The following is a 24,871-nucleotide window of genomic DNA, read 5'->3' on the forward strand; positions in this document are numbered from 1 at the left end:
TGACAAGTCTACTGCCTTAACCTTTTTCTATCCTGTGTCCCGGATGACGGGACATTCCAAAAATGTCGTTGCCATCATGGATAAACAGTCTGTATGGACTAATAAAAAGCCAGGAACACAAAATATTTGAATTTACAGACTTATGACTTATTTACATTATGTTACATTACATTACATTAGGGATTTCTATTCTGCCATTACCTTGCAGTTCAAGGCGGATCATAAAATAATTATCAAGGATGTATTACAACAAGAACTTACTAGAGGAAAAAAAAAAAAAGTTTGGACATTTTCAAAGAGAGTAAGAAATGTGTATGGTTATTTCTTTGGGTAGTTGGCTTTAGTGAGAGGTGGTGATTGAAACTTGCGGTGTTATTTCTATGTTTACAATAGCCGTAAATGATAACGGTGAATAATATAAAACTTTGCTAAAATAATTACGATTGGAACCAGCGTAACATGAAATTTATTACGATAGGAAAAGGTTAAAGTATGGGATTGGCATGTGGGATCTCTTCATGGAGGTAGTTAGGGGGTGGGCCATTAGTGTGGGCAGACTAGATGGGCCGTGGCCCTTTTCTGCCTTCATGTTCTATGTTTCTACCTTTGTGCAGTACCTGCATGGGCAGATACTGGACACGCCCTCAACAATTACTACACAGGTTTTACAGTTACATTGCATTAATTTTTGCAACTAATGCAAAAGAACTGTAAAGGTTTACTACTCTTTTTTTTATCTTTAATTCTTTATTATTTTCAACAAATTTACAAGAAAATTAACTTCTTGTTAGAGAAATACAGTATAAAAACGTATTATACATTCAAAAGGAAACAAAACCTGTGGCATATCTGATTATCCTTCCTTAGACCACAAATCAAGGAGGAGCTGGCTCAGAATTAAAAGAAGCTTAATAAATAAGAAGAAAACAATTTATGAAGAAAGGCTATAACGCAATTAACTTGCCACTCTAAATACACTGGGTCAAAACTTCAAGTCATCTTTTTCAACTCCAGAAAGGACTTTAGCTGGTCAGGAAGAAAGAATACATATTTAACTAGAGAATGCTTTACAACACATTTACAAGGGTATGCCAACAGGAAAGAGGCTCCTAATGCCATCGTTTCCTGTCTTAAAGATAAGAACTGTTTCCGTCTTTTCTGTGTTGTTTTTGAAACATCCAAGTATGCCCATATTTTTTTCCCATAAAATAAAGATTTTGAAGATCTAAAGTACTGTTTCATAAATGAGTCCAGGAAATAGATTCTCAGAAATAGATTCTTCCAAAAAGGCAGATATATTTTCCATATCAATTTGCGGAGTTTGTTTAACTTCAACCTCTCTTTCCTTAAGCACCTGAAAATTTTTTGTAACTAGTGGTAAATAATAAATTTTATTCAATGGGGGTAATATGTTCAGAGGAATATTTCAAAATTTCCACCATATATTTTTTAAACATTTCGTATGAAGAAATTCCAGGAGTTTTCGGGAAATTTAGAATCCTTACATTCAACTGGCGATTAAAGTTCTCTATATTTTTTATTTTCCGTTGTAACATAGCGCTGTCTTTTATCGCTGCGGCTCTATAAACTTGTAGAGTCTGGACTTGATTTTGTAATTTAATTATGGAATTTTTTGTTTCAGTATTTGTCTGTTCAAAGACCTTTGTAAAATTATCCATTTTCTTCCCCAAATTTTTTACCTCTTCTGAAGTCTTCCTGGTCGCTATGTCCACTCTCTGGAGTGTTTCCAAGATGACTCCTAAAGTGTCCTCTCTGTCAGGAACCAAGTTCCCAGAGCTGGTCAACACCGGCAGAGGCTCTTCTGCCATGGATCCATCCTCCACGGAGACATCGGGGGCATCTCCGGCCACCGAGCTCTCGTCCTCCAGTGCAGCTGTGTCTGCCGGACAGGGAGGCGGGACATCCGGTGTGGGCGAGAGAGAGATCTCGTGCCCCAGGAGGGTTGAGCGCCTCTGACTCTCCCCCGGTCTTGAGGCAAGTGTTGCTAGGCATTGCTCGATCGTCGGTTGATTTGAGTGCGTCGATGGTGTTGAGGAGGAACACACCCTCACCGTGCCCTTTCGCTTTGTATGCGGCATAATAGAACTCAGGTGAAAAACTCCTCTGAACGAGAGCAGATTTCAGCATCCTAGCACAGCGCCGCCATTTTGGCCACTCCCCGTTTTTACTACTCTTTAGTAAATGGCCTCTCGGTGTCACTTATTTTCAACTTAAATGTTAAAGATGTGGCTCTTCTTGCAGGCATTCAAGTGTGGCATCAATCCTTTAGCTTTTGTCTAATTTTGGTCACATTTTTCTTTTGTCAAGCTTATAGAGGTGTAAGTGGGCTTTTGTATTTTTCTGACCTGTGATTTCTGTAGGATTCTCTGTTTAAGTTCTTTAAGGTATGTACATGAATCTTATATTGTTTGAGTTATGTGTATGAGCTTTAGGTGTTTTGCTGTTTTTAAGACTTTGCCTTTTTATGGTTTTATTTATGTCTGCTTTATATTGTTGGCATTGGAAACCACTTCGTTGGCCGATGAAGGTTGGTATGTCAAATTGGGTGGACCTCAGGACACACTTCCACTCTGGAACTAAACTGGCATTAATTGTGTAAGCTCTTTTGTGAATAAGATGTTCTTGGTCTCAATATACAGGAATTTCAGTTCTATAAACTAATTTACGTTGAGGAGGTGCATTGATGTAAGTGATTTGAAAAACTCGGCTGGATAAAAATGTTGATGATTTGGGGGTCATTTGTCTTCATTTTTTTAAAATTTTGGCTTAGATTCATAAGTTTAAATGGATATTTTGCTTTGTTTTTTTAGCTTTAATATAAATACACCTGTTCTGAAAGTTTGGTTCCCGTACACTGAATGATTTTGACAGCCTTCTTTGAAAATTAATCTGTATATTAATGCATTGCAGGATTTACTCGGTAATTTACTTCACTCCAGATAGATAAGAGAATGGATAAATTAGTCTATGATCTATAAATTTTAGGTAAGGATTAAATAGACCATGCACTCAATATATTCGATACAACAGCTGGTGTGGGCCTGTAAACTGTGAAGCCTGAAGTCACATCATTTTTATAAAGGGATAAACTAACACCAGGCATTTCCTATGCAATGCCAAAAAATCAAGCTGCAGTATCCCACAGTTACCTAAGCTGAAATGAAGTCATTGTTTAAAAATACATTAGAAGGAAATGCATCACGTTACTTCGGTAGATGAAAGGATTTGCTGCCCACACAAGAATATTTTAGGTAGCTAGGCAATACTTGCCTCTTGTTCAAATGTGGTTCATGCCCCTTTCTGTCTGTGTCCCGTCTCCCTTCTTTCTTTCTGTCTCCCTGTCCCCCCTTTCTTTCTTTATTTCTCCCTGCCCTCCCCCAAGCCACCACCATTGGGGAACAGGCCAGCGCCGAGGTCTTCTCTCTCCCTGCTTATCTTCCCCAGCGCGGGGCCGACCAATTCTCGCCACCCGATGTCAATTCTAACGTCGGAGAGGAAGTTCCGGGCCAGCCAATCGCTGCCTGACTGGCCCGGAACTTCCTCTCGGATGGCAGAATTCACATCGGGTGATGAGAATTGGTCGGCTCCGCGCTGGGGAAGACCTCGGCGCTGGCCTGTTCCCCTATTGCTGCGGTGGCGGCCTGTTCCCCAATGATGGTGGCTTGGGGAAGGGCAGGGAGAAATAAAGAAAGGGGGGACAGGGAGACAGAAAGAAAGAAGGGAGACGGGACACAGACAGAAAGGGACATGGAGAGAGAAAGACAGAAAGAAAGGGCGGGCATGGAGAAAGAGAAAAAGAAAGAAAGGGGGCACAGAGAGAGAGAGAGAGAGAAAGACAGACATAAAGAAAGAAAATGGGCATGGAGAGAGAGAGAGAGAGAGAGAGAGAAAGAAAGAAGGGGGCAGGGTGAAAGAAATAAAAAGTTGGGGGAGGGAAAGAGACAGATGCCAGACCAGGGGAAAGGAAGGAGAGAGGGAAGGAGAGAAAGGAAAGTAAGAGATGTCAGACCATGGAAATAGGGATGGAAGAAGAGAGAGATAGAAGGGAAGGTAAGGCATGGAAACGTAGATTTTGAAAAGAAAGCAGAAAAATTGAATATTAATTTAATGCCAAAAATGGATGCAAGGCAAAAAGTGAAGACGGAGAGAAAAACAGTCAAAGGACAAGAAGGCCACGGAAACATAGTTAAAAGCACAGAAAAATTAAGTCACCAGCCAACAAAGGTAGGGAAAATGATTTTATTTTCAATATAGTGATTGAAATGTGCCAGTTTTGAGAAAGGAAAGATATTAAACTTTAAATGTGAGGGCTGCAGAAAAATAGGGTACTTGGAGGGCCGCAGAAAAAATAGTTAATGACAATTTTGCATAAGGTAAAACTCTTTATTGTTTATAAATCTTTCCTTTAACTGTTAAAGGAAAGATTTATACTTAGTCTCTCAGGGAAAGTGGATAATCTGTCTAAAATAATTCAACAAACTAAACATGACTCTGCTGAACAAATAACCTGTGTTAAATCTGAAGTTAAAGATATAAAGGAAATAACATCAACATTGGTTAAAGATAAGAGTTATCGTGCATACTAAATTGGAACAATGGAAAAATTATGTTCTTACCTGTTAATTTTCTTTCCCTTAGACGCAGCAGATGAATCCAGAGACCAATGGGATAGCTCACATCTACCAGTAGGCGGAGATAGAGAAACTGATTAACAGGTGGTCCTATTAGCTGGCACTCCTCCTGTCTCATCAGTATAGCTCCTTGCCCAAGCACACGTAACCAGCAATAGGCATAGCATGTAAAAAACTTCTTTCCCATAACAAATCTCAAAATGCAATAATACAGAAAACAACCTGCCATAATAACAAACTGCGAAAGTTGCAAAAGAAAAAACCGAGAGACAATATCCAGAAAGGGTGGGGCTCTGGATTCATCTGCTGCGTCTAAGGGAAAGAAAATTAACAGGTAAGAACATAATTTTTCCTTCCCTAGCAACAGCAGCAGATGAATCCAGAGACCAATGGGATGTAGCAAAGCAATCCTCAATCTGGGTGGGAAGCAAACGCCGCCTCCGCAACAACCAAAGCACAAAACGCCCCTACCGCATGCGCCCCCACATCCAAGCAGAAATGGGGAGAGAAAGCACGCTCGGAAGACCAATTAGCCGCGAGACAAATCTCCTCCAAGGAAAAAACATCTGTGCCGAGCCTAAGAAGTAGCCATCGCTCCAGCGGAATGGTCATGAAATTCTTTCGCCAACCGCTTCCCTGCCAGCAAGCGAGCATAAAGAATGTCCCCCTGGACCCATTGAGCGATGGAGGCTTCGGACGCCACCAAATGTTTGAGGTGTCCCTTGAAGAATGCAAAAAGGAGATATAAACAACTAAAAGTCGTTAGAAACTGAGCTCACAGAGAACGCTACGTACATATCAAAAAATGCAGTGAATAAAAGCACTGCTCCCAATTTCTCCTCCCAGGAAGAAGGAAGGAAAAGCGAGCATGACATAAAAGAAAGGATGACACCCCCCTAGAAAGAAATAATGTTACCATCCGAACTGATACCCCATATTTCGGAAATCAGAAATAGGAATCCCCGTTGAACAAGGCCTGCAACATAGAAAACTGCAGAGCTGAAGCCATGGCCACAAGAAACCCCATGTTCAACGGCACAGCCCTTTAGAGTCCCAAAAGACAAGGATGAAATGAAGCCTTCGGTATACTGAGAAGAAGTACGTGAAGATTGTACTCCAAACCGGCCTTTCTAAGAGGCGCATGAATATACCGCACTCTGTTTAGGACCTGAACTACATGAAGCTGAGAAGTAAGCGAAGAGCAATATACCTAGCCCTTGTAACAAGCTAAGAATGGCACTAGAAGCTGAAGGGAATTGAACGCTAAGCCCTCGGCAATACACCTGTGCCAAAAAGGAACTCTGGAGTGGTTCAAACGTTAAGAAGCACCCAAGAAAGGAAAAACCTCCAAAAGGAAGCAGAAGCCACAGGAGAAGACGTCCATAGCACCTGGATAAGAGAAGAAACAACCTGCTTCGCATAATCCTTACACGTCAGCCAAGATTTTTTTAAAAACTAGGTCGTAATACTAAAGTAGTACAAATATCCATGTTGAACGGACCCTAGGCGAGCAAAGCCGGAGATACCAGGAAACTTCTTAGTCCGGCTGTCGAAAGACTCATCAAATCCGCAAAGTAAGGATGGCGCCGCCAATCCAGAGATTCTACAAATACTGTGCCCGGAAAGCGAGCTCAAGGTGGCAAATCCAAGCCATCATCAGCCAGCGGAAAACACTGAAAAAGAGAAGGCAGAAGCAAGAAAGGAGCCATGCAGCTACCCCCTCTAACTCCCACTCCCTGGGCCTGCCGAAGAAGCTAGGAAGCTTAGAATTGAGAGACGAGGCCATGAGGTCTAGGTCAAGCAGATCTCACTTCCATAAAAAGAGCTAGAACGCTTGAGCCACAAATCTCAATATCCAGGATGCAGAAGATTACACTATTACTAACATGCACACTTTCCAGAGCGTACACAGCGCTGTACACTGTAACATACAAGAAATGGGCCATGCTCAGATTCCGCGGAGAGAAAGTCTATCCAAACTCTTATCCTGATCCATAAAAGGATCTGCCAACAGAAGACGAATATGAGAGTCCACCCATTGAAGCAGAACAACTTCACCTGCCAATGAGTACAACACTTACTGCCCAAGCAGTAGAGAAATACCCCCATCCTAATACTGACCAAAAGGACCCTCAGCGGCAATCCGGAAGAATGATCTGAAGCTCCAGAAAGGTAGCCTGACCCTGCTCAAGAGCAGAAGAATGAACAAGTACTGAGTCGCCTCTGAAGACCAGACTCCAGGAGCTGAGGATGGAAGCCACGGAGCCCCCCAACCCGACAGCCCGGGATGGTCGGTAGTCATGAGATAGTCCAGCAAAGACCGAGGCATGCCTTGAAAAGAGAAATCGCACGGAGCCACCAAATCATACAGAGTGATGCAGGAGGAGCATACCAAATAATTGGTGCCCTGAGATACCGGGAACCACCGGAACAAAAGCGACTGCTGTAGCGTAAGAAGGGAAAAGCAAGCCAAAGTCCCCAGTGGAGTCAGCAATATGGATCCCAGAAACTGTACAGAATCCCATACTCTTGGTCATGGTAAGCGAAGAAGAATACCAATCTGAGACCGAGACCCCATGCCCAAGTCTCCGGAAAGAAACACATGTCTCTCCTATATGAATAAAAACATCACCCTGATATACCTATAAATAGTACAGGAGAAAAGAGTGCTGTGCAAATTCAAAGATGCACGTGTAAAGAACTGAGGAAAAGATATCACCCTCTTCGTGTCAGTCAAATGGCCCGACTGGAAGTCGTCCGAATCAAGCAGGCAGTCAAGAAGAAATTAGATGAATCGCCTGGTAGCGCCAAAACGGTACCACCGCCCACATCACCTAAAACGTTCGTGAAGCCTTGGGTAGGCGAAATGGCATGTGCCAAAACTGAAAGCACCGCTCCAAGAGAGGCAGGCAAACCAAGTGCCGATTTGGAGTCCATAGAGAAAATGTAAATATACTCCCAGGTTGTCTGCAGAAATGTGCAACCCCGAGAAACTAATTCAGCAGAATGGGATCCAGCCTGCCCAATGCCCCCGTCTCGGGCACCATGCCGTAAGTGGAACAACGTCCCTTAGTTCCCGAAGAACTACAAGAACTGTCCTGAGGACCAGTAACACTGAAAAGGGAAACACAAAACATAGAGACTCCAAGAACGAACTGGAAAACCTGAGGAGAATGCAAAGATGCAAGCATCCTGAAAAATCTTCACAGCCCTCTGACCTGACATTATAGTGTCTTCTCCCTCATGAGAAAGCCTGAAGAGTCATTGGAAGAAGTCAAGATCCCCTCAGAATGAAGTGCAGAAGGTCAGGGAATGGCAGAATGAGACTGTAGGATCTGCAAGAAGATTCTCCTAGGAAAAATCAAGGTTCACAATGTAAAGAGGAATATACTGGAACCATGAAAACAGTACTAACCCCATGCAACATGAGCGAAATACGTATGTCCTTTAAAGTGAATACTGTGGCCGGGCCAGACCCCAAGTAGGTGGGAAACCCCAGCTCGGATCACAGGTAAGATTTTTAGGAGCGCCTTTTATATGGTTGGTCAAAGGAAAACCCGGACACTGGACTTTTTACCAAACTTCACCGGGTTTATTAAAGTAATCAAAACTTCACTGAAATGAATACTTGTCTCAGGCTTAGTCATTAATCTGGCCGTATATTGTACACAAGTCCAGGGCACGCTGGGTGCGCCTCTGCCCAAGACTGACAAGCTTTGTCAACACATTGGTATCATAAAAACAAACCAAAAATGCTTCTGCAGCTTCTTCACTGCTTCTGAATTGTCCCCTCTTAGGGCTAAGGGCTTCTCCTAGCCAGAGTTGGCTTGTTACTTTACAGCTGAGCACAACAGGTGTCAGCAAGCTTTCCACTATACTTTCAGTTAAAAAAGAAACGTTTTTGGCTTTTATTATTTTTCCTCTTTTCCTCCTAGTCCCTCCCTTTGAAGGACGTTCACAACCTGAACCCAGGTTGTGCGGACAAACCTCCCTTATGCTAAAGGTCTTATCGCCCACCCGAACATGCCTCTAACATCCAGAATTTTACTTCAAAGGGCACTTAAGAGAACTGAGGTTCAAGGAATTATTTTGGCATTACTTAATTAGGCACTGCTGCCATGCCTTTTCTAGCTCAAGACTCCATGTCCATGTCTTCCTCAAACATGTATTCTCCAGAGCCTTCCTCACTGAGCATTTCCCAGGCTGGCTCCAGGGGATTAGGGCTCTCTATGAAGTCCTGCACTTCTGCTGGTTCTTCCCATCCCCCTCTCTGAATACCTGCCAGCCCTCTCAAATCATTTTCCCCTTCAGGAACACCCTCTAGCTCTTCACCCCAAAACATGCTAGGAAAGTTATGGTACTTCCCTGGAGGTAATCTCTCTCCCCTGGTGGGCTGGTGTCCTGAAAGCTTTCTTGGCTGGCTGGTGGAAGAAGGGAGATAGCAGCTATCTTGGTTTGCTGCTGGGCTCCTATAATCAGGAACAGGTGAGCCTCCTCCTCCTCCCTGATTACTCTGCCTTCTGCCTATTTGAGGTTTGCTTGGTTGCAGGGCTCCGTGACCAGCTCCACCCCCTTCTACCTGGATTCCTCTAACCTGGGGAAAGGAGTAATAGGGACTGGCCTGTGGTTTCAGTGCCCTCCCTTCCAGAATCCTGGGCTGACTCCACTCCTGCTCTTCCGCCATGTTATTTGGTTGTGCTACCCTGCTGCTTTTACCAGGAGAAATAGGCTTTATTTTAGAGCTTACAGCCTTAAGGGCAGTATTTCTGACTGGACCCACAGTCTTTTTACTTGTGACAGGGGCTTCCCTGTCACAATACGTACTAGACTCAATCAAGATGCTGCATCTACCGCCCCGTGGAAAACAACAGCATCCTTATAGGTATCAGACAAAGCTCACATCGTTAATGAGAGCTTCAGGGATGAGGCTAACAGCCACATAGTGCGTGAACCTCCGTGGGTTTGATAGAATAGGTAACTGGCTCCTGGTTAAAAGGAGCTGTACAGCCCTTTCTGTCTGGTCGGGGGGCCCGTCTAGCATGTGCCATGAGAAAATGGTGACAGGAGAAACCAGCGTGATAAGCATGGAAATCTGAAGTCCAGGCCCCCTCAGAAATAGAGAAAGAGAGTCCTGGCCGCAGGAATATGCGCAGTGTCATTATGCCCATAGAGACAGCCCGAACTTGGAAACTGCTTGTACTACCTTTAGGCATAAATATCCTGTGCCACTACTAGACACATGCAGCTCAGCACAGAGGCCCAAACAAGGACAGTTACCAATAGACAAAGGCTCAATCTGCAGGGACCCCAAGAGAGATAATGAGATACCTGTGTGAAATACAGGGCACTATCTTACTGCTGATCTCACTGTGCTGTGAGTTGCCGTATGTCGCCCCAGCCTGGAGACAAACCGAGACTGGGTGACCTAGCACTGGTTAGAGTCTCTCTGGTAAACCCCTTGAGTGCTAACCCCAGAATCCGATTAAACAAGCAGCTTCCTTCAAGGGAGTACAGCAGGAACACAAACATAGACATATAAAGCTGCTCAAGCTTGTCCCAAAGCTGGTGAAACACATACAACTTGTCTGAACCGGAAAGGAGAGAAGCCCCGGCATACCCTGACCAAAGTCAGCTGGAAACAAACTACCGGAACGCTGCAGCTCTCCCGCCATCGCCGGAGACCCATGCGCACGCCTGATTCTCGCTGACACGTGGCCGCTGCATCAACGCTCCTAGAAACATAGTCGGATTTGAGCCCCGCAAAATTTACCCTGCCGCGGCTTGCATAAAAAGAAAATCTGACTCGGGGAATAACCAGAAGAACGGCCCACAGCGCTGGAAAAAACATATCCCATCTCATGCGCGCTGCTATAAACCGGCACCTGCACAATCAGCTGCACATGGCCGTGACAAACACTGATGAAAGAGAGCCTCAGAATAAACAGGACTACTGCTGCACTGAAACCCAACAATGAGAACAAGTACGAGCATGAAATCGCATCGCTACTGCTGCGCTGTAACCAACAAGGAAACAAAGCGCGTGCATGCAAAGGGCGGGAAGTCCCGGCTCCCTCCATGGATTTCTAGTCATAAAACTTAGCCTCAATAAAATATCCATACCTTAAATGTATGATGACCGAATCCACAGTACTAAGACTCCCAAACAGAACCTGAAGTTCAAACAAGCGTAAAAGCCAGACATACTCACAAGCTAGTTGTTAGAGCCAGTTGAAGCCAGTTTGCAGCAAAAGCATGGCAGAATGTAACAACTGTGGTCTTTTTTTTTTTTTTTTTTTTACAGAGAAGGGAAAGAAGAAAAAAATTGAGACCCAGTCAGACCCTCTAGCAATGGAGGGAGGGTGAGGCAGGGACAAGGGGGGGCCCAAGTGTAGCCTCTAAAGCCGGCACCGTTCAGCCGGACACCCCTGTCTCACTGAAGAGAAAAATCTCAACAGGAGAAATAGCACTGCCAGCTCACTGAAGAGAAATCTCAACAGGAGAAACAGAATGGCAGTCTCACTGAAGAGAAACCTCAACAGGAGAAAATAAAGTTCCAGCCACAGCCAGAATTCAGGAGCTAGTTGAATAGCGACCTTTTCCTGCTGGGAGATAGAGATTACTGATGAGACAGGAGGAGTGCCAGCCAATAGGACCACCTGTTAATCAGTTTCTCTATCTCCGCCTGCTGGTAGATGTGAGCTATCCCATTGGTCTCTGGATTCATCTGCTGCTGTTGCTAGGGAATTGAGAACTTTAACAGGAGATTAAATTTACGTATACTAAATTTTACAAAATCACCGGCTTTAAACCCTCTTGACTACTTTAAAAAAAAATACTTAATGGAAATTCTCAAAATTCCTCAACAAGCTATTCCTCCTATACACAAAATTTATTATATTCCTACTGCTATGACTAAGGTTGATGAAGAAGGAAATTTGGTAGTGGAAAAAAAATTTGACTGCAATGTTGGAGGAATCCCTTTCTGATGTTAAGGAAAGGGGGACACTGAGTCTCCTTGGTATCTGAACAAGACCTAAACCTTATAATGAAACTTTATTTTCGGAATTTAAATCAAGAATTTTCAGGACAAAGAATTTGGATCTATCCCGATGTATCTAAGATAACACAGGACTGCAGAAAAGAAGGGCTTCCTTTCTTTTGGCATACCCATGTAAATGTTTGATTCGATACTTGGGGAATAAGTACACTTTCTTTTTACCATCACAATTGAGTCTTTCTAGACCAGGGGTGTCCAACCTTTTGGCTTCACTGGGCCGCATTGGTTGAAAAAAATGTTTCTGGGGCTTCACAAATGTGCAAACTCTGCAGCAAGACAGATGAGGGAGCCGGCAAGACGGTAAACACCTGAGGGCAGCAGAGGAAAACACTGCATTATCCTTGACCGGGGCTGCACAAAATACTTCACTGGGCCACAGGTTGGACACCCCCTGTTCTAGACCTTAAAAAGATCTCTAGAGATAAGTAATGTATATGATATGATCTGCTGGATTTAAAAGATAAGTGGGGCTGTTTAACGTAGTCAGCTTTCTGATAATAGGTTTTCTGTTTTATTTCTCTCCATAGATTTATTGGATCTCTCCTTCTTCTGATTTTGAGGTCTAAGAAGGATATTAATTTAAATGCCACATTTATAATTTTGTTTCTTTATGATGTCATTTGCTTTCTGTATTTCTGCAACAAGTGTATTTATTACTTGTGATAAATTTTCAAATCAATGAAAAAAAAAAAACAACTATTATCTTATCTCTAAAATACCCAGCATTTGAGCCGATGGAATACATTGATCATCATTCTATACAGAATTTACAGGACTTAACAGCAAGTTTGCTGTTTGAAAAAGTCTTTCCCGATTGCATATGAGGATGGTTTGAAAAGTCTGGTAAAAGAGCAAGTTAGAAACAACAAAACAAAATGAAAAAAAATGGAACCGATGTACTAGATCAACCAAGTTCATTCCGACATATAAAGAGGTGAACTTGAAAGCAAGCCTATTAAGCAACAGTCCGTACAGATGTGATGAATCGCAAAAAGCAAGTTACACGACGTATCTCCATCCAGAGCTATACACGTAGGGCTCCTTTTACTAAGCTACAATAACGTTAGTTTTAGCCGCGTAGCGCAGGTTTAATGTGCACTAAAATTCTGCGTGCACTAAAAACGCTATCGCAGCTTCGTAAAAGGAGCCCTTAGTCCAGCGAGTTTCCAGATTTTTTCATACTGTAGGAAAAATAACTTACAAAAAACTGGAAACTCGCTGGACTAAGGGCTCCTTTTACGAAGTGCGATAGCGTTTTTTAGCGCGCGCAGAATTTTAGCGCACACTAAACCCACGCTATGTGGCTAGAACTGATGCCAGCTCAATGCTGATGTTCACGTCTAGCACACGGGGCAATTTAGCGTGCGTTAAGCGCGTTCTAAACCACTATCGCAGCTTAGTAAATGGAGCCCTTGATGGAGACTACATTGTTTAACTTGCTTTCTTACCAAACATTTCAAACCACCCTTGTAAAGCCCTATTTACCAATGATGAAACGTAATTTTCTTTTAATCCTATTAAGCTGCTTATGAACATTGATTGCTTCTCTCCACAACTCCCTATTTTCTATTGTTCTCTCTTCCTGCCAAGACATGGCCTAATGTAGGATGTGCTAACGTTTTCTGTATTATTTTCCATCTGCACATGCTAAGCACACAGTAACTTTTTTTTTTTGCTTTTGTTGGGAAGGGGTGTGTCAGGTGCAGAGAATAGATATGGATGCACCAATCAGCTAACATGTTGACATTGCTACATGCAAACTGTTTAGCATCAGTGGCGTAGTAAGGGGGTGGACCGTCTTGGGTGTTGTCTTTGCAGGGGGCACCAGTGTCTCTTCACCCCCCACCCCACATACCTCTTTAAACGAGTAACATTTTCTATTTGCTACTCACACATAAGAACATAAGAAATGCCGCTGCTGGGTCAGACCAGTGGTCCATCCTGTCCAGCAGTCTGCTCACGCGGCGGCCCTCTGGTCAAAGACCAGCGCCCTAACCGAGACTAGCCCTACCTGCGTACGTTCTGGTTCAGCAGGAACTTGTCTAACTTGTCCTGAATCCCTGGAGGGTGTTTTCCCCTATGTCAGACTCCGGAAGAGCGTTCCAGTTTTCTATCACTCTCTGGGTGAAGAAGAACTTCCTTACGATCGTACGGAATCTATCCCCTTTTAACTTTAGAGAGTGCCCTCTCGTTCTCCGTACCTTGGAGAGGGTGAACAACCTGCCCTTATCTACTAAGTCTATTGAACGTTTCGATCATGTCCCCTTCCCTCTAAGCTGAGCAGGTGTCCTCCAGCTGCATTGCTACCACTAGGGGGTGGAATATTTTCAGTCGCTAAGGACAGGTATGTTCCCTGGAGTCCTGCAGAACTTGCCTGTCCCTCACAATTGAAAAATGTGACAGTAAAACAGCACCCTCTATTGGTGAGACTGTGGGTGGAGGACTCCTGCTCAGCTTAGAGGGAACAGGGGACTCCCCTCTCAATCTCCTCTGTTCGAGGGAGAAGAGGCCCAGTTTCTCTAATCTTTCGCTGTACGGCAGCTCCTCCAACCCCTTAACCATCTTAGTCGCTCTTCTCTGGACCGGCCTCGGCTTCCTTCTGACGTTACTTCCTGGTCTCGAGACCAGACCATGATGTCATAAGGGAGCCATGGCTGGCACGAGCAGCAGGTGGAAGACGCTGCTCGTGCTGATGAACATTTCATAAGGTATGTGTGGGGGAGCTCAAGTGGCAGAAAGAGTGGGGGGTGCTCAAGCAGCGAAGAAAAGCGGTGGAGCGAACAGCGCAGTGATGCAGGGCACCACTGCCCCTGGCACTAACCTCCCTCACTATGCCAATGGTTAGCATATTCAAATCACGGGAACCCTTCATGCTTCCTAAACAAGAAGTGGTATATGCTCCCACAGGAATTTTTTTTAAATGGCTGTGCAATAACACAAACATTAGCGCACAGCCAAATAAAGCTATACTAGAAAAACAATTAAATTTACAGCCACACTAGAAGTTGCTTAGGACTGAATTCTGTATAGTTCAACCAAAGTTGCTTGTGCAAATCTGTACACACATAACTTGTTTACAATCTGATCAACGCTGCTAAATTGGTAATTAACATCTAATAACTTGACACTGGCATTAATTAGATGTTACACGCAAAACTTTCTAAGTGCAATCTATAAAGTGGTGTACATATATTCTAGTGTGTGAATTTCAAAAGAGGGCATGGTCAGGGGAGGAGCAGGGGTGGAGCTTGGGCATTTCTAAAAATTAAGCATGCTTTTACAGAATACACTCAATCTGCGTACAACTTCAGGCCTGGTTTTCACTGGCCTAAATAGCTTTGCCTAAATGCTAGATACGCATATGGGCACCAAACATGATTCTATATATGGCGAGTGCCTTTATAGAATTGCGCAAATTGCCATTCCAGTCAGTGCAAATTTTGGGGAGGCATATATAGAATTTGGGGGTTGCTGCTTGGGAAAGACTGCCATTTCCTAGTGCAGCTTAGTAAAAGGGCTGCTTAGTTCAGAAATTATGCACACAGTAGAAAATAACAATGCTTATGTAAAGGGCATTAGAGAGATGATATTTATATGAATCTGTGTTAACATGCCAACATGTGTTAATGTGAGTTCATGCCTGTTAAATAGTGGAGACCCCATTATTTTCTCAAGGGCCTACTTACCGTTTAACTTGAATGCAGTGGGTAAAGTGCATTAATGTACATTAAATCAGTCTGCAATTTGTAAATGAGGCCTTTAATTTAGAATGTACAATTCTGGAGACCATACCTTCAAAGAGATATAGACAGGATAGAGTTGGTCCAGAGGAAGACTACTAAAATGGTCGGTGATCTTTGTCATAAGCTATAAGGGGACAGACTTAAGAGCTCAATGTATACTTTGGAGGAAAGGTGGGAGAGGGGAGATATGACAGAAATGTTTAAATACCTACGTGACATAAATGTGTATGAGGAGAGTCTCTTTCATTTGAAAGGAAGTTCCAGAATAAGAGGAAATAAAATAATAATAATAACTTTATTCTTTTATACCGCCATAACCAAAAGTTCTAGGCGGGTTACACTAAAAAGAGTTGGACAATCAGCGAAATATAATAATACAGTAAAAAATACAAATATTTGTAAAACAGAATTTCAGTAATAAAACTCTCATTAAGTAATAAACTTATTGAATAAAGTGGTCTTAATTAATTTCTGAAAACAGCAGTAGGATAACATAGCTTGCTGAATACATTTACCTAACCAAGATTGTTGAAACGCTATGGTTCTAAGAAGGTCTTATATCTACACCCATTAATTTTTGGATAAGCAAATAAATAGAAATTTCTAGTTTCTCTTGATGTTCTATGCAAAATGAGGAAAAAGGTAAACTGGAGACAATCCCGATATCAGCTTAAAGCAGATACAGGAAAATTTGAATACTCTTGCCTCCAAAGGCAGCCAATGAAGTAAACGATAATATGGATTAATATGGTCATTCTTTTTTAAACCAAAAATCAATCGAACAGCTGTATTCTGAATTATCCTTAATTTCCTTGGAATTTTTTTGGGTGCTCCTAAATGGATGATGTTACAATAGTCTAAAATAGATAAAACTAATGCCTGCACCAATAGTCTAAATGATAAAGGATCAAAATATTTTTTTAAAATGAAGGTAAAAGGAGATAGATTCAGAAGTACGTAACCTCAGAAAATACTTTTTCACAGAACGGCCTCCCAGTGGAGGTGATGGAAACAAAGGGTGTATCTGAATTCAAGACAGCTTGGAACATGTACTAACCCCCTCCCCCCACCCTGCTTAGATAGGAAGGGATAGTAGATGGCATAGTTAGGCAGACTAGACAGGCCATATGGTCAGTGCCTTCATTTTTCTATGTTTCTATGTAATTTGCAGTTCTGATATACTGATTCATTGTATCTTTATTTGTCACCCATATGCTTCAATAACAATGTGAAGCAGTACTATTTTTATTATTCGCGTGTATATTCAAATGCTGTAATCAGAGGGTCCAATATTCAGACTATAGGAGTTAGCCAGGCAGACTCCCACAGACAGCACTGAGCCCAGATATTCAATGCCAGGCCGGTGACCAGCATTGAATATCCGGTCTATTTTTGGCCACTAGAAACATGGCCAGCTAAATTGATATTAAGCGCTGGCCGTATGGTTATAGCAGCCAAGATAGACCAGTTATTTAAGGGGCTCAATTTGGTCACTAAAATTAGCTGGCTAGTGCTTTAAGTTTCATGGATAGACGGCTAAGACACGCAACATAGCCAGCTAAATGTTGAATTCAGTGGCCATTTCTTTTTTTTTTTTTTTAATAAATTTATTGATTTGTTACAACATATAACAACTTCAGGCAATAAACAAATTCAAGGAAAATACATAAGACTAAAAGAAAATATAATATCAAGTCCACATTATTATGGGGGCTGATTGACCTGTAGGAGTCACCAGGAAAACAAGAATAAACAGTATACCAAAGTCTTCTAAGTCAGGCAGATAAACATTCTATTTCATTCAATCTCAACCTTTGCATTAGTTATAGGCAATATATCTAATTTAGGTTTAACCTGAAGAAAAATTTCTAAATGGGCTGGATCAACAAAAATGTATCTAGTATTCTGATATATCACTAAACACTTACATGGGAACTTAAGAAAAAATAATGCTCCCACAGCCAAGACTCGAGTCTTGAGTTGCAGGAACTGTTTTCTCCTGTATTGCGTCTGTTTAGAGACGTCTGGAAAGACATTTATCTGTTGACCACAAAACAAGGCATTTTTATTTATAAAATATAATTTAAGAATGGCTTGCTTTTCTATTTCAGTCCTAAAGGTGACCAACAATGTTGCTCAGTTCTCGCGGAAAGCGGCGCGGGACCAGGCAGGCCACCTGGTGCGCCGCTATGCCGCGAGAGAATGGGAGGCAGCCGCGTTAGCCAGCAGTTCTGGGAGGAAACGGCGGGAACTAGGCAACCAGTCAACCTTGGCCGCAAACAGAAGTAAAAAAAAAAAAAAAAAGGTAAGTGCGGGGGGCGACGGGGAGGAAGAGGGCCAGGGCCTGCCTGTCACCTGCCAGCCAGCTGAGGGCGCCACGTCCAGCGAGGGAGGGTGGCTGCATTAAAAATAGGTAACCGGGGGGGGCGGCACTTTGGGTATTCGCTCCATAAGACGCACCATAATTTCCACCCACTTTTGGGGGGGGAAAGTGCGTCTAATGGAGCGAAAAATACGGTACATGCACAACAGTGACTGCCACTGATCACTGGTGGCCACTGACAGGTGATATTTAGCTCTTATCCAAACCAACATGCAGTAAATTGGGACAGCCTTTAGTTCTTCTGGCGTTCCATGGATTTTCCTGGCCTAATTCACCGACACTTAATATAGACGCTTAACGACACCTAAGTCATACCATGCCTATTCTCTGCCCCTAACCAGCGTTATTAGGTGCCGGTAGATGCCTCAACTTAGGTGTTGCTAGGCGCCACACGGAATTCCTTATGCAACTTCAATTAAAGTTAAATTAATGTGTTTTTTTTAAATTGACTTAATGGTATCTTCAATTAAAATGCCAATTAAAGTCAATTATCAAATTTGGAGATATGCACAGATTTGGCTAGGCATGGCTAGGCATCACTGATAAGAGTATCTAGTGGCACATAACGTAGGTGCCATTTATAGAATTCCCCCCTGTCATATACAATGCCACCCACACTATTCTCTCTCTTTGACCTCTCTATGCCCTGTTGCCTTCTGGATGCACTTGGCTTCCTGACATCTGAGGTCTTAAAGGTCCCCATTCCAAATCCCCAGAGATTTAAATACTGCCATTTAGACATTAAGATACTTCTAAAATAAGGGCCTAAATTATTAGGGAGCCAACATTGAGACCATAGGAACCCCCTGATCACATCTCGAGGCACAAGAACTGCACCTGCCATAACAGTAAGTCCTTGAAGAACAAAAAACACCCAAATCTCCCCCCTCCCCTTGATGAGGCAGGCCCCCAGATGCAGGCATAAGCCTCCCCTAGGGCTCAAGACTTTAGCAACACTTCAATTGCAAAGCCACCCACCTCCCACCTACATGACTCAGTCCCAAGGCTTATTAGAGGTCCCTGGTGAATAATGGGGTGGGAGGGTAAGTTCAACTTGCTTCTAGCTCATGTCCTTCTGGCATTCATAATGGCTGCCAAGACCTCTAAAATCGCAGTATAAATGCCAGAGGCCTCAATGGCTATTCTTTATGCTGGTAGAATCAGAGGCAGAAGAGAATGGGCATTGCTCTTGCCCCAACAGGGTGTTGCCTAGGTACTGATTTAGGGAGTAGGAAGGGGGGACCTTGTAACCAGAGAGCCATAATTGAGGCCCTTGGACCTCAGATGCGCAATATGAGTCTCATGGAGGCATCCACATATTAGGCTCATGCCTGCTGGGAGCAGAGACATCAGATGGCCTTGGTGCCTTGAGGGGTTACCGTCATGGTGGTGGTGGAGCAGATTTTGTGACTCCCAAGTGGTTACTGTCATGGTTTAGGGGGAAGATTCCTGTCATGGCAAGGTGGAAGTTTGGGTGTGATCAGGGGCTGAGCATTATCGAGAGGTGGGTGATGCCATGGAGGATATGCTATCAAGAGGAGGGCAGAGAAGCTGCTATCAAGGAGTGGGGCACTGATGATGGAATCGGTAGCATTTGCAGAGGGAGCAGTGATTTAGAAAGTTGTTCCTATGTCAATGTAGTGGGTGGGGGGAGGACGGAGGTGAAATTTTTTTCCCACATCCAGATTTCTATAATCACTACTTCCTCTAGACATGGAGGGGCTGGGACATGGTGCCCTGTTCCTATTTGACAAAACCTATACATTTACAGAGCCTCCTGTTAAATAGTATGGAAATTCCACAAGTTCTGGCTTGGATGCTGGCATCTCCCAACATAATCAGGTTTTAATAGCTGCAACTGGGAATCAATCCATTTAATATTTACTTTTATCTCCAACTCATAAAAGTTTTGTTTTCTCCAGATTTAATTTTAATCCCCTTTTTAACCTAAAACACTCCTAAAATGCCAAGATCAATTCTTAAACCAGCCAAGAAACCCAAAAGGTCATACCCGTTAACTCCAACAGATTTCTCTATTTCGGGAAAACAAAACTGCTCATATTTACATGTCCCTTCCTGCCTCAACACCAAAGATAACACAAGAGTTGAAACACCATGTCTACACATCACCCTGAAAAGTATACTAAGATCTTCTTGTGATGTCCCACAAGTGAATATGGTGTCTGATAAGCAGTGATTTGTTGCACACTTTCAAGGCACAAGTCAAATTGATTTGTTACAACTAACAGTTTGAAACCGATTATCCTGCAGATGAGGAAGAAGGTATTGAAAGAATGGAAGACAGCAACCCACCATAACTCTCAGGAACATGAAGGCCCGGATTCTGCATAGGATACCCTTGAGAATCGCACATGGGCGTCCTATAGAGAATTGCGCCTAAGCCCGCTTAATAACCTGATTCTCTAACCGATATCCATGTCACAGGCGCCAGTTAGAGAATTGGGTTGCTGTTGAGCTTATCGTGTCAAGGGATCTCTCTGCCGCGTTAAGTTTAGTGGCCGCCCGTACATCGCCGGCAGGAGGGATGCCCAGTCCCTCCTTCCGGAATCCCCCGCCTGTACATCATTGGCAGGAGGGATGCCCCATGGGAGTGGCCTAAGGGGTCTGGCCAGTCAGAATCTTAGGCCACTCCCGGTGCATCCCAGATTCCCAGTGCATCCTATGATTCCGGTTGGCCAGGGCCCTTAAGCACCTGGGTCAGTCAGAGCCTAAGGCCCCTCCCCGGTGCATCTCACAATGCATTGGGAAGGGGCAGGTCTGCCTTTCTTGAGAAGGTATGCCTCCACAGGCTCCCGGAGGCACTTCCAATTTAGGCAGCTTGCCTCAGGAGGGTTTTGTTTTTTTTTAAGAAAACGTGCGTCCCAATTGGCTGATTAGGCTGCAGTTGGCCATCTACAATCGGGATGCCATTTATAGAATTTGGCCCAAAATATCTACGTTTCTCCACAGAAAATTAATTTAAAAAAAGTTCTTCAGTGAATACTTACTCTCCAACATCATGCAGAACTGCTGATGGACAAATCATATAGTCAGTTTCTACTGTAATCGGTTTGTGATCTGAAAAACAAATCATCAAGAAAGCTTGTTGGCTTGCATACTTTCTAAATTATCTGACATTTCAAATGTAACGAAATTCACTGTTTTTCTCCCAGAAGCTAGCTTTACAGAGTATCCAAAACAGACTGATAATCTCTGCTAGTGGCGGTGCTAATCTTAATATATTTTTCAATTTATGAATTTTTAGGTTTCTTTCACTTTCTTTAATACAATATCCAGTCACAAAAAACAAAATAAAATTCAGGTCCAAATTCAAAGGAAATAAAGCATTTTGTATCTGTATATTTTCTAAATGATACAAATAATATTGAAACCACATGTTAGATGGACGTCAATTCTCCCAAACTTGTAACCACACTACAGCCCTAGAATGGGGCTCAACAGCGCTCTCAGTGGTTACCAGCAAAAGTACACCAGCATGTGACCCGGACTGGAGTCACCCTGCAGGTTTTCCACAAAACTTAATCAAAAACTCAAACCACAGTGGATAGAATGGCAAAAGTTAAAATTTTACTTGTTCAAAATAAAAGTCAAAAATGGCATACGGTTCAAAGTAATCAACCAATGTCCCAACTGGAAACAAAATAAAGCCTGAGGAAAATTCCGGCAGCCTTCAGGATTTATATTCCTCAAGAAACAGTTCTCTCAGTGCCCTGCACTCTCACAGAGCAGCTTTATATTACAACTTTCTTTTCTCCCCCAAGCCTGCTCCTCAGCAGCACTCAGGTAAGTTCATAGCTTTTCAACAGTTCCCAGAGATAATCTTGTTCACTCCAATTTCCTTCTATTTGTTTTAAATACATTTCCATGTAACTCCATTGAGTGTCTCCTAGTTCTTGTAATTTTTTTAAACAGTATAAATCAATTCAGTTTTATCTATTCTACACCGCTCAGCCATTTCTTTTCAAAGCTGAAGAACCCAAAGTTTTCCACCCAATAGAATGATTGGACACCAAGTGTGAGGGTTGGCCTTTGGCAGAATATCTTGTTTTCTTGTTGGTGGATCCAACTCTTTTTAGTTCTAACTCCGTTATACTGAATGCCATGGACTAGAGAATGACAGGGGGACAAATTTTTCCCTGTCCCTCCAGGAACTAATTTTCCCGTCCTGTCCCAGAGAGTTCTTTTCCTGTCCCTGCCCCATTCCTGTAAGCTCCATTAAGAACATAAGAATTGCCGCTGCTGGGTCAGACAAGTGGTCCATCGTGCCCAGCAGTCTGCTAACGCGGCGGCCACCAGGTCAAAGACCAGTGCTCTAAAATGAGTCCAGTTTAGCACATCCCAGTTTAGCAGGAACTTATCCAGCTTAGTCTTGAAACCCTGGAGGGTGTTTTCCCCTACAACAGACTCTGGAAGAGCATTCCAGCTCTCCACCACTCTCTGGGTGAAGAAGAACTTCCTTACATTTGTACAGAATCTATCCCTTTTCAACCTTAGAGAGTGCCCTCTCGTTTTCCCTACCTTGGAGAGTGTGAACAGTCTCTCTTTATCTACTAAGTCTATTCCCTTCAGTATTTTGAATGTTTCGATCATGTCTCCTCTCAATCTCCTCTTTTCAAGGGGCCCAGTTTCTCCAATCTGTCACTGTACAGCAACTTCTCATCTGCACAAGCCTCAAATACTTTAAAATCATAAGTGTTTAAAGCTTGTGTGGTTAAGGCAAAGCTTACAGGAATGAGGTAGGGACAGCAACAAAACTCACAGGGACGGGTAAACTGAGTTCCTGCGGGGGTGGGGACAAATTTGTCCCCGTGTCATTCTCTACGATGGATTTGTTTTGACACTGATCTGTTCAATCTTACTAACACTGTTTTGCAGTGCAGGTTTTGGAGTGGGGGAGTTTGGTTTGGTTTGGATTACAGAGGGGGCATTTATTTATTTAAACCAGGGGTGTCAAAGTCCCTCCTTGAGGGCCGCAATCCAGTCAGGTTTTCAGGATTTCCCCAATGAATATGCATTGAAAGCAGTGCATGCACATAGATCTCATGCATATTCATTGGAGAAATCCTGAAAACCCGACTGGATTCCGGCCCTCGAGGACCGACTTTGACACCTGTGATTTAAACTGAGAGTTAGAGAATAGGTAAAGGTGGGGTAAAGAAGTTATATAACTTTATTGTCAATATTTTGAACTATTTATGTGGTGAGGTTTATATCATTTTTCATTTGGTGTTCACTAAAATCACTTAAACTTTAAAGTGACAGTGTCACTGCTAGGAGCTTGGCTAATCCCGTGATGAAGTGGAAATAATTAAGAACAAGAGAAGAAGAGAAAAAGTCTTTGCAGATAATCAAAACCATAAAAAGAGCGGTAGCAATCCAGAAAGGGACACCAAGCCACAAGTTCCACAATAAATATTTTATTCAAATTAGATGTACAGTCAAATTTGATTACACAGCTGGCTTGAATAAGCTATTTCCTGTGGAACTTCTGTGGCATGGTGTCCTTCTCTGGGTTGTCACCTCTCTTTTCGTGAGCTGGAAGCAATTATGTTTGTTATAAGCGAAGCTTAAGAAATGGTCTGGATTTAATGCTAAGAAGTGCAAATGTATACATTTGGGTTGCAAAAGCCTGAGGGAACAGTATAGTTCACTACTCCTGCTACTTATCATTTCTATAGTAGTACTAGGCATACACAGCACTGTACGACAAAACTTAGGGCTCCTTTTACTAAGGTGCGTTAGCGTTTTTAGCGCACGCTAACCATGCACTACATGAAACATACTAACGCAAGCTCTGTGGAGGCGCTAGCGCTTAGCGCGCATGCTAAAACCGCTAGAACACCTTAGTAAAAGGAGCCCATAGTTTAGGGGATGAAGAACTTTTGTGCACAAAAGAGCAGGAGTTGATGACGTTAGTATGTGATCAAATCTAATTTAATCAGTAGTCTTATATTCCACTATATTTCAATTCAGATTCAAAGCATATGACAATAAAAAATATATACACCAAACTTATAAAAATGAATACACAATTAATATAAAAACCATCAAGAATAACACTTAAAAAAAAACAACAACCAGCTCTTTAAAGCCTTGTGAAAAATAACATATAAATCAAGGCCTCTTATTTCTAACGGAAGACTGTTCCAAATCTGAACAACCTAGTAAGAAAAAGATTGTTCCAATTGACTCTTCCAAAAGCATTTGAAGTTTAAAGCTACAATTACCTGACGAAGTACTAAACTTGGCTGGAACACATAGAAAAGATGTTCATGGGGGGATTAGTATTAGAGGGAAGTAACCTTGAAAGAGATTTGAGTGGACTGGTGGACACAACAATGAAGTCAACAGCACAATGCGCAGCAGCCGTGAAGAAGGCAAACAGAATGTTGGGTATTATTAAGAAGGGTATTACGACCAGAACGAGAGAAGTCATCCTGCCGTTGTATCGGGCAATGGTGCGCCCGCACCTGGAGTACTGTGTTCAATATTGGTCACCGTACCTTAAGAAGGATATGGCAATACTTGAGAGGGTCCAGAGGAGAGCGACACGAATGATTAAGGGCATGGAAAACCTTTCATACACTGAAAGATTGGAGAGACTGGGGCTCTTCTCCCTGGAAAAGCGGAAACTCAGAGGAGACATGATAGAGATCTACAAGATCATGAAGGGCATAGAGAGAGTAGAGAGGGACAGATTTTTCAAACTTTCAAAACATAACCGGAAAAGTTGGAAGGAGACAGATTCAAAACGAATGCTAGGAAGTTTTTCTTTACCCAGCGTGTGGTGGACACCTGGAATGCGCTTCCAGAGGACGTAATAGAACAGAGTACGGTACTGGAGTTCAAGAAAGGATTGGACAATTTCCTGCTGGAAAAAGGGATAGAGGGGTATAGATAGAGGGCTACTGCACAGGTCCTGGGCCTGTTGGGCCGCCGCGTGAGCGGACTGCTGGGCATGATGGACCTCGGGTCTGACCCAGTGGAGGCATTGCTTATGTTCTTATGTTCTTAT

General features: G+C 42.9%; 1 protein-coding gene across 4 annotated transcripts in view; it reads right to left on the reverse strand.

The window, feature by feature from the left end:
• The window catches only part of ANTXR2 (ANTXR cell adhesion molecule 2), a 425,705-nt gene that overhangs the window by 247,947 nt on the left and 152,887 nt on the right, over positions 1–24,871 (reverse strand). For all 4 annotated transcript variants that reach the window (XM_033963685.1, XM_033963677.1, XM_033963667.1 and 1 more), the window contains exon 10: positions 20,844–20,913. In XM_033963685.1, the coding sequence (XP_033819576.1) occupies positions 20,844–20,913 (70 nt within the window). The remainder of the gene's footprint in view (positions 1–20,843; positions 20,914–24,871) is intronic.

This window comes from Geotrypetes seraphini, chromosome 1 (assembly GCF_902459505.1).
Source record: "Geotrypetes seraphini chromosome 1, aGeoSer1.1, whole genome shotgun sequence".
NCBI lineage: Eukaryota > Metazoa > Chordata > Amphibia > Gymnophiona > Dermophiidae > Geotrypetes > Geotrypetes seraphini.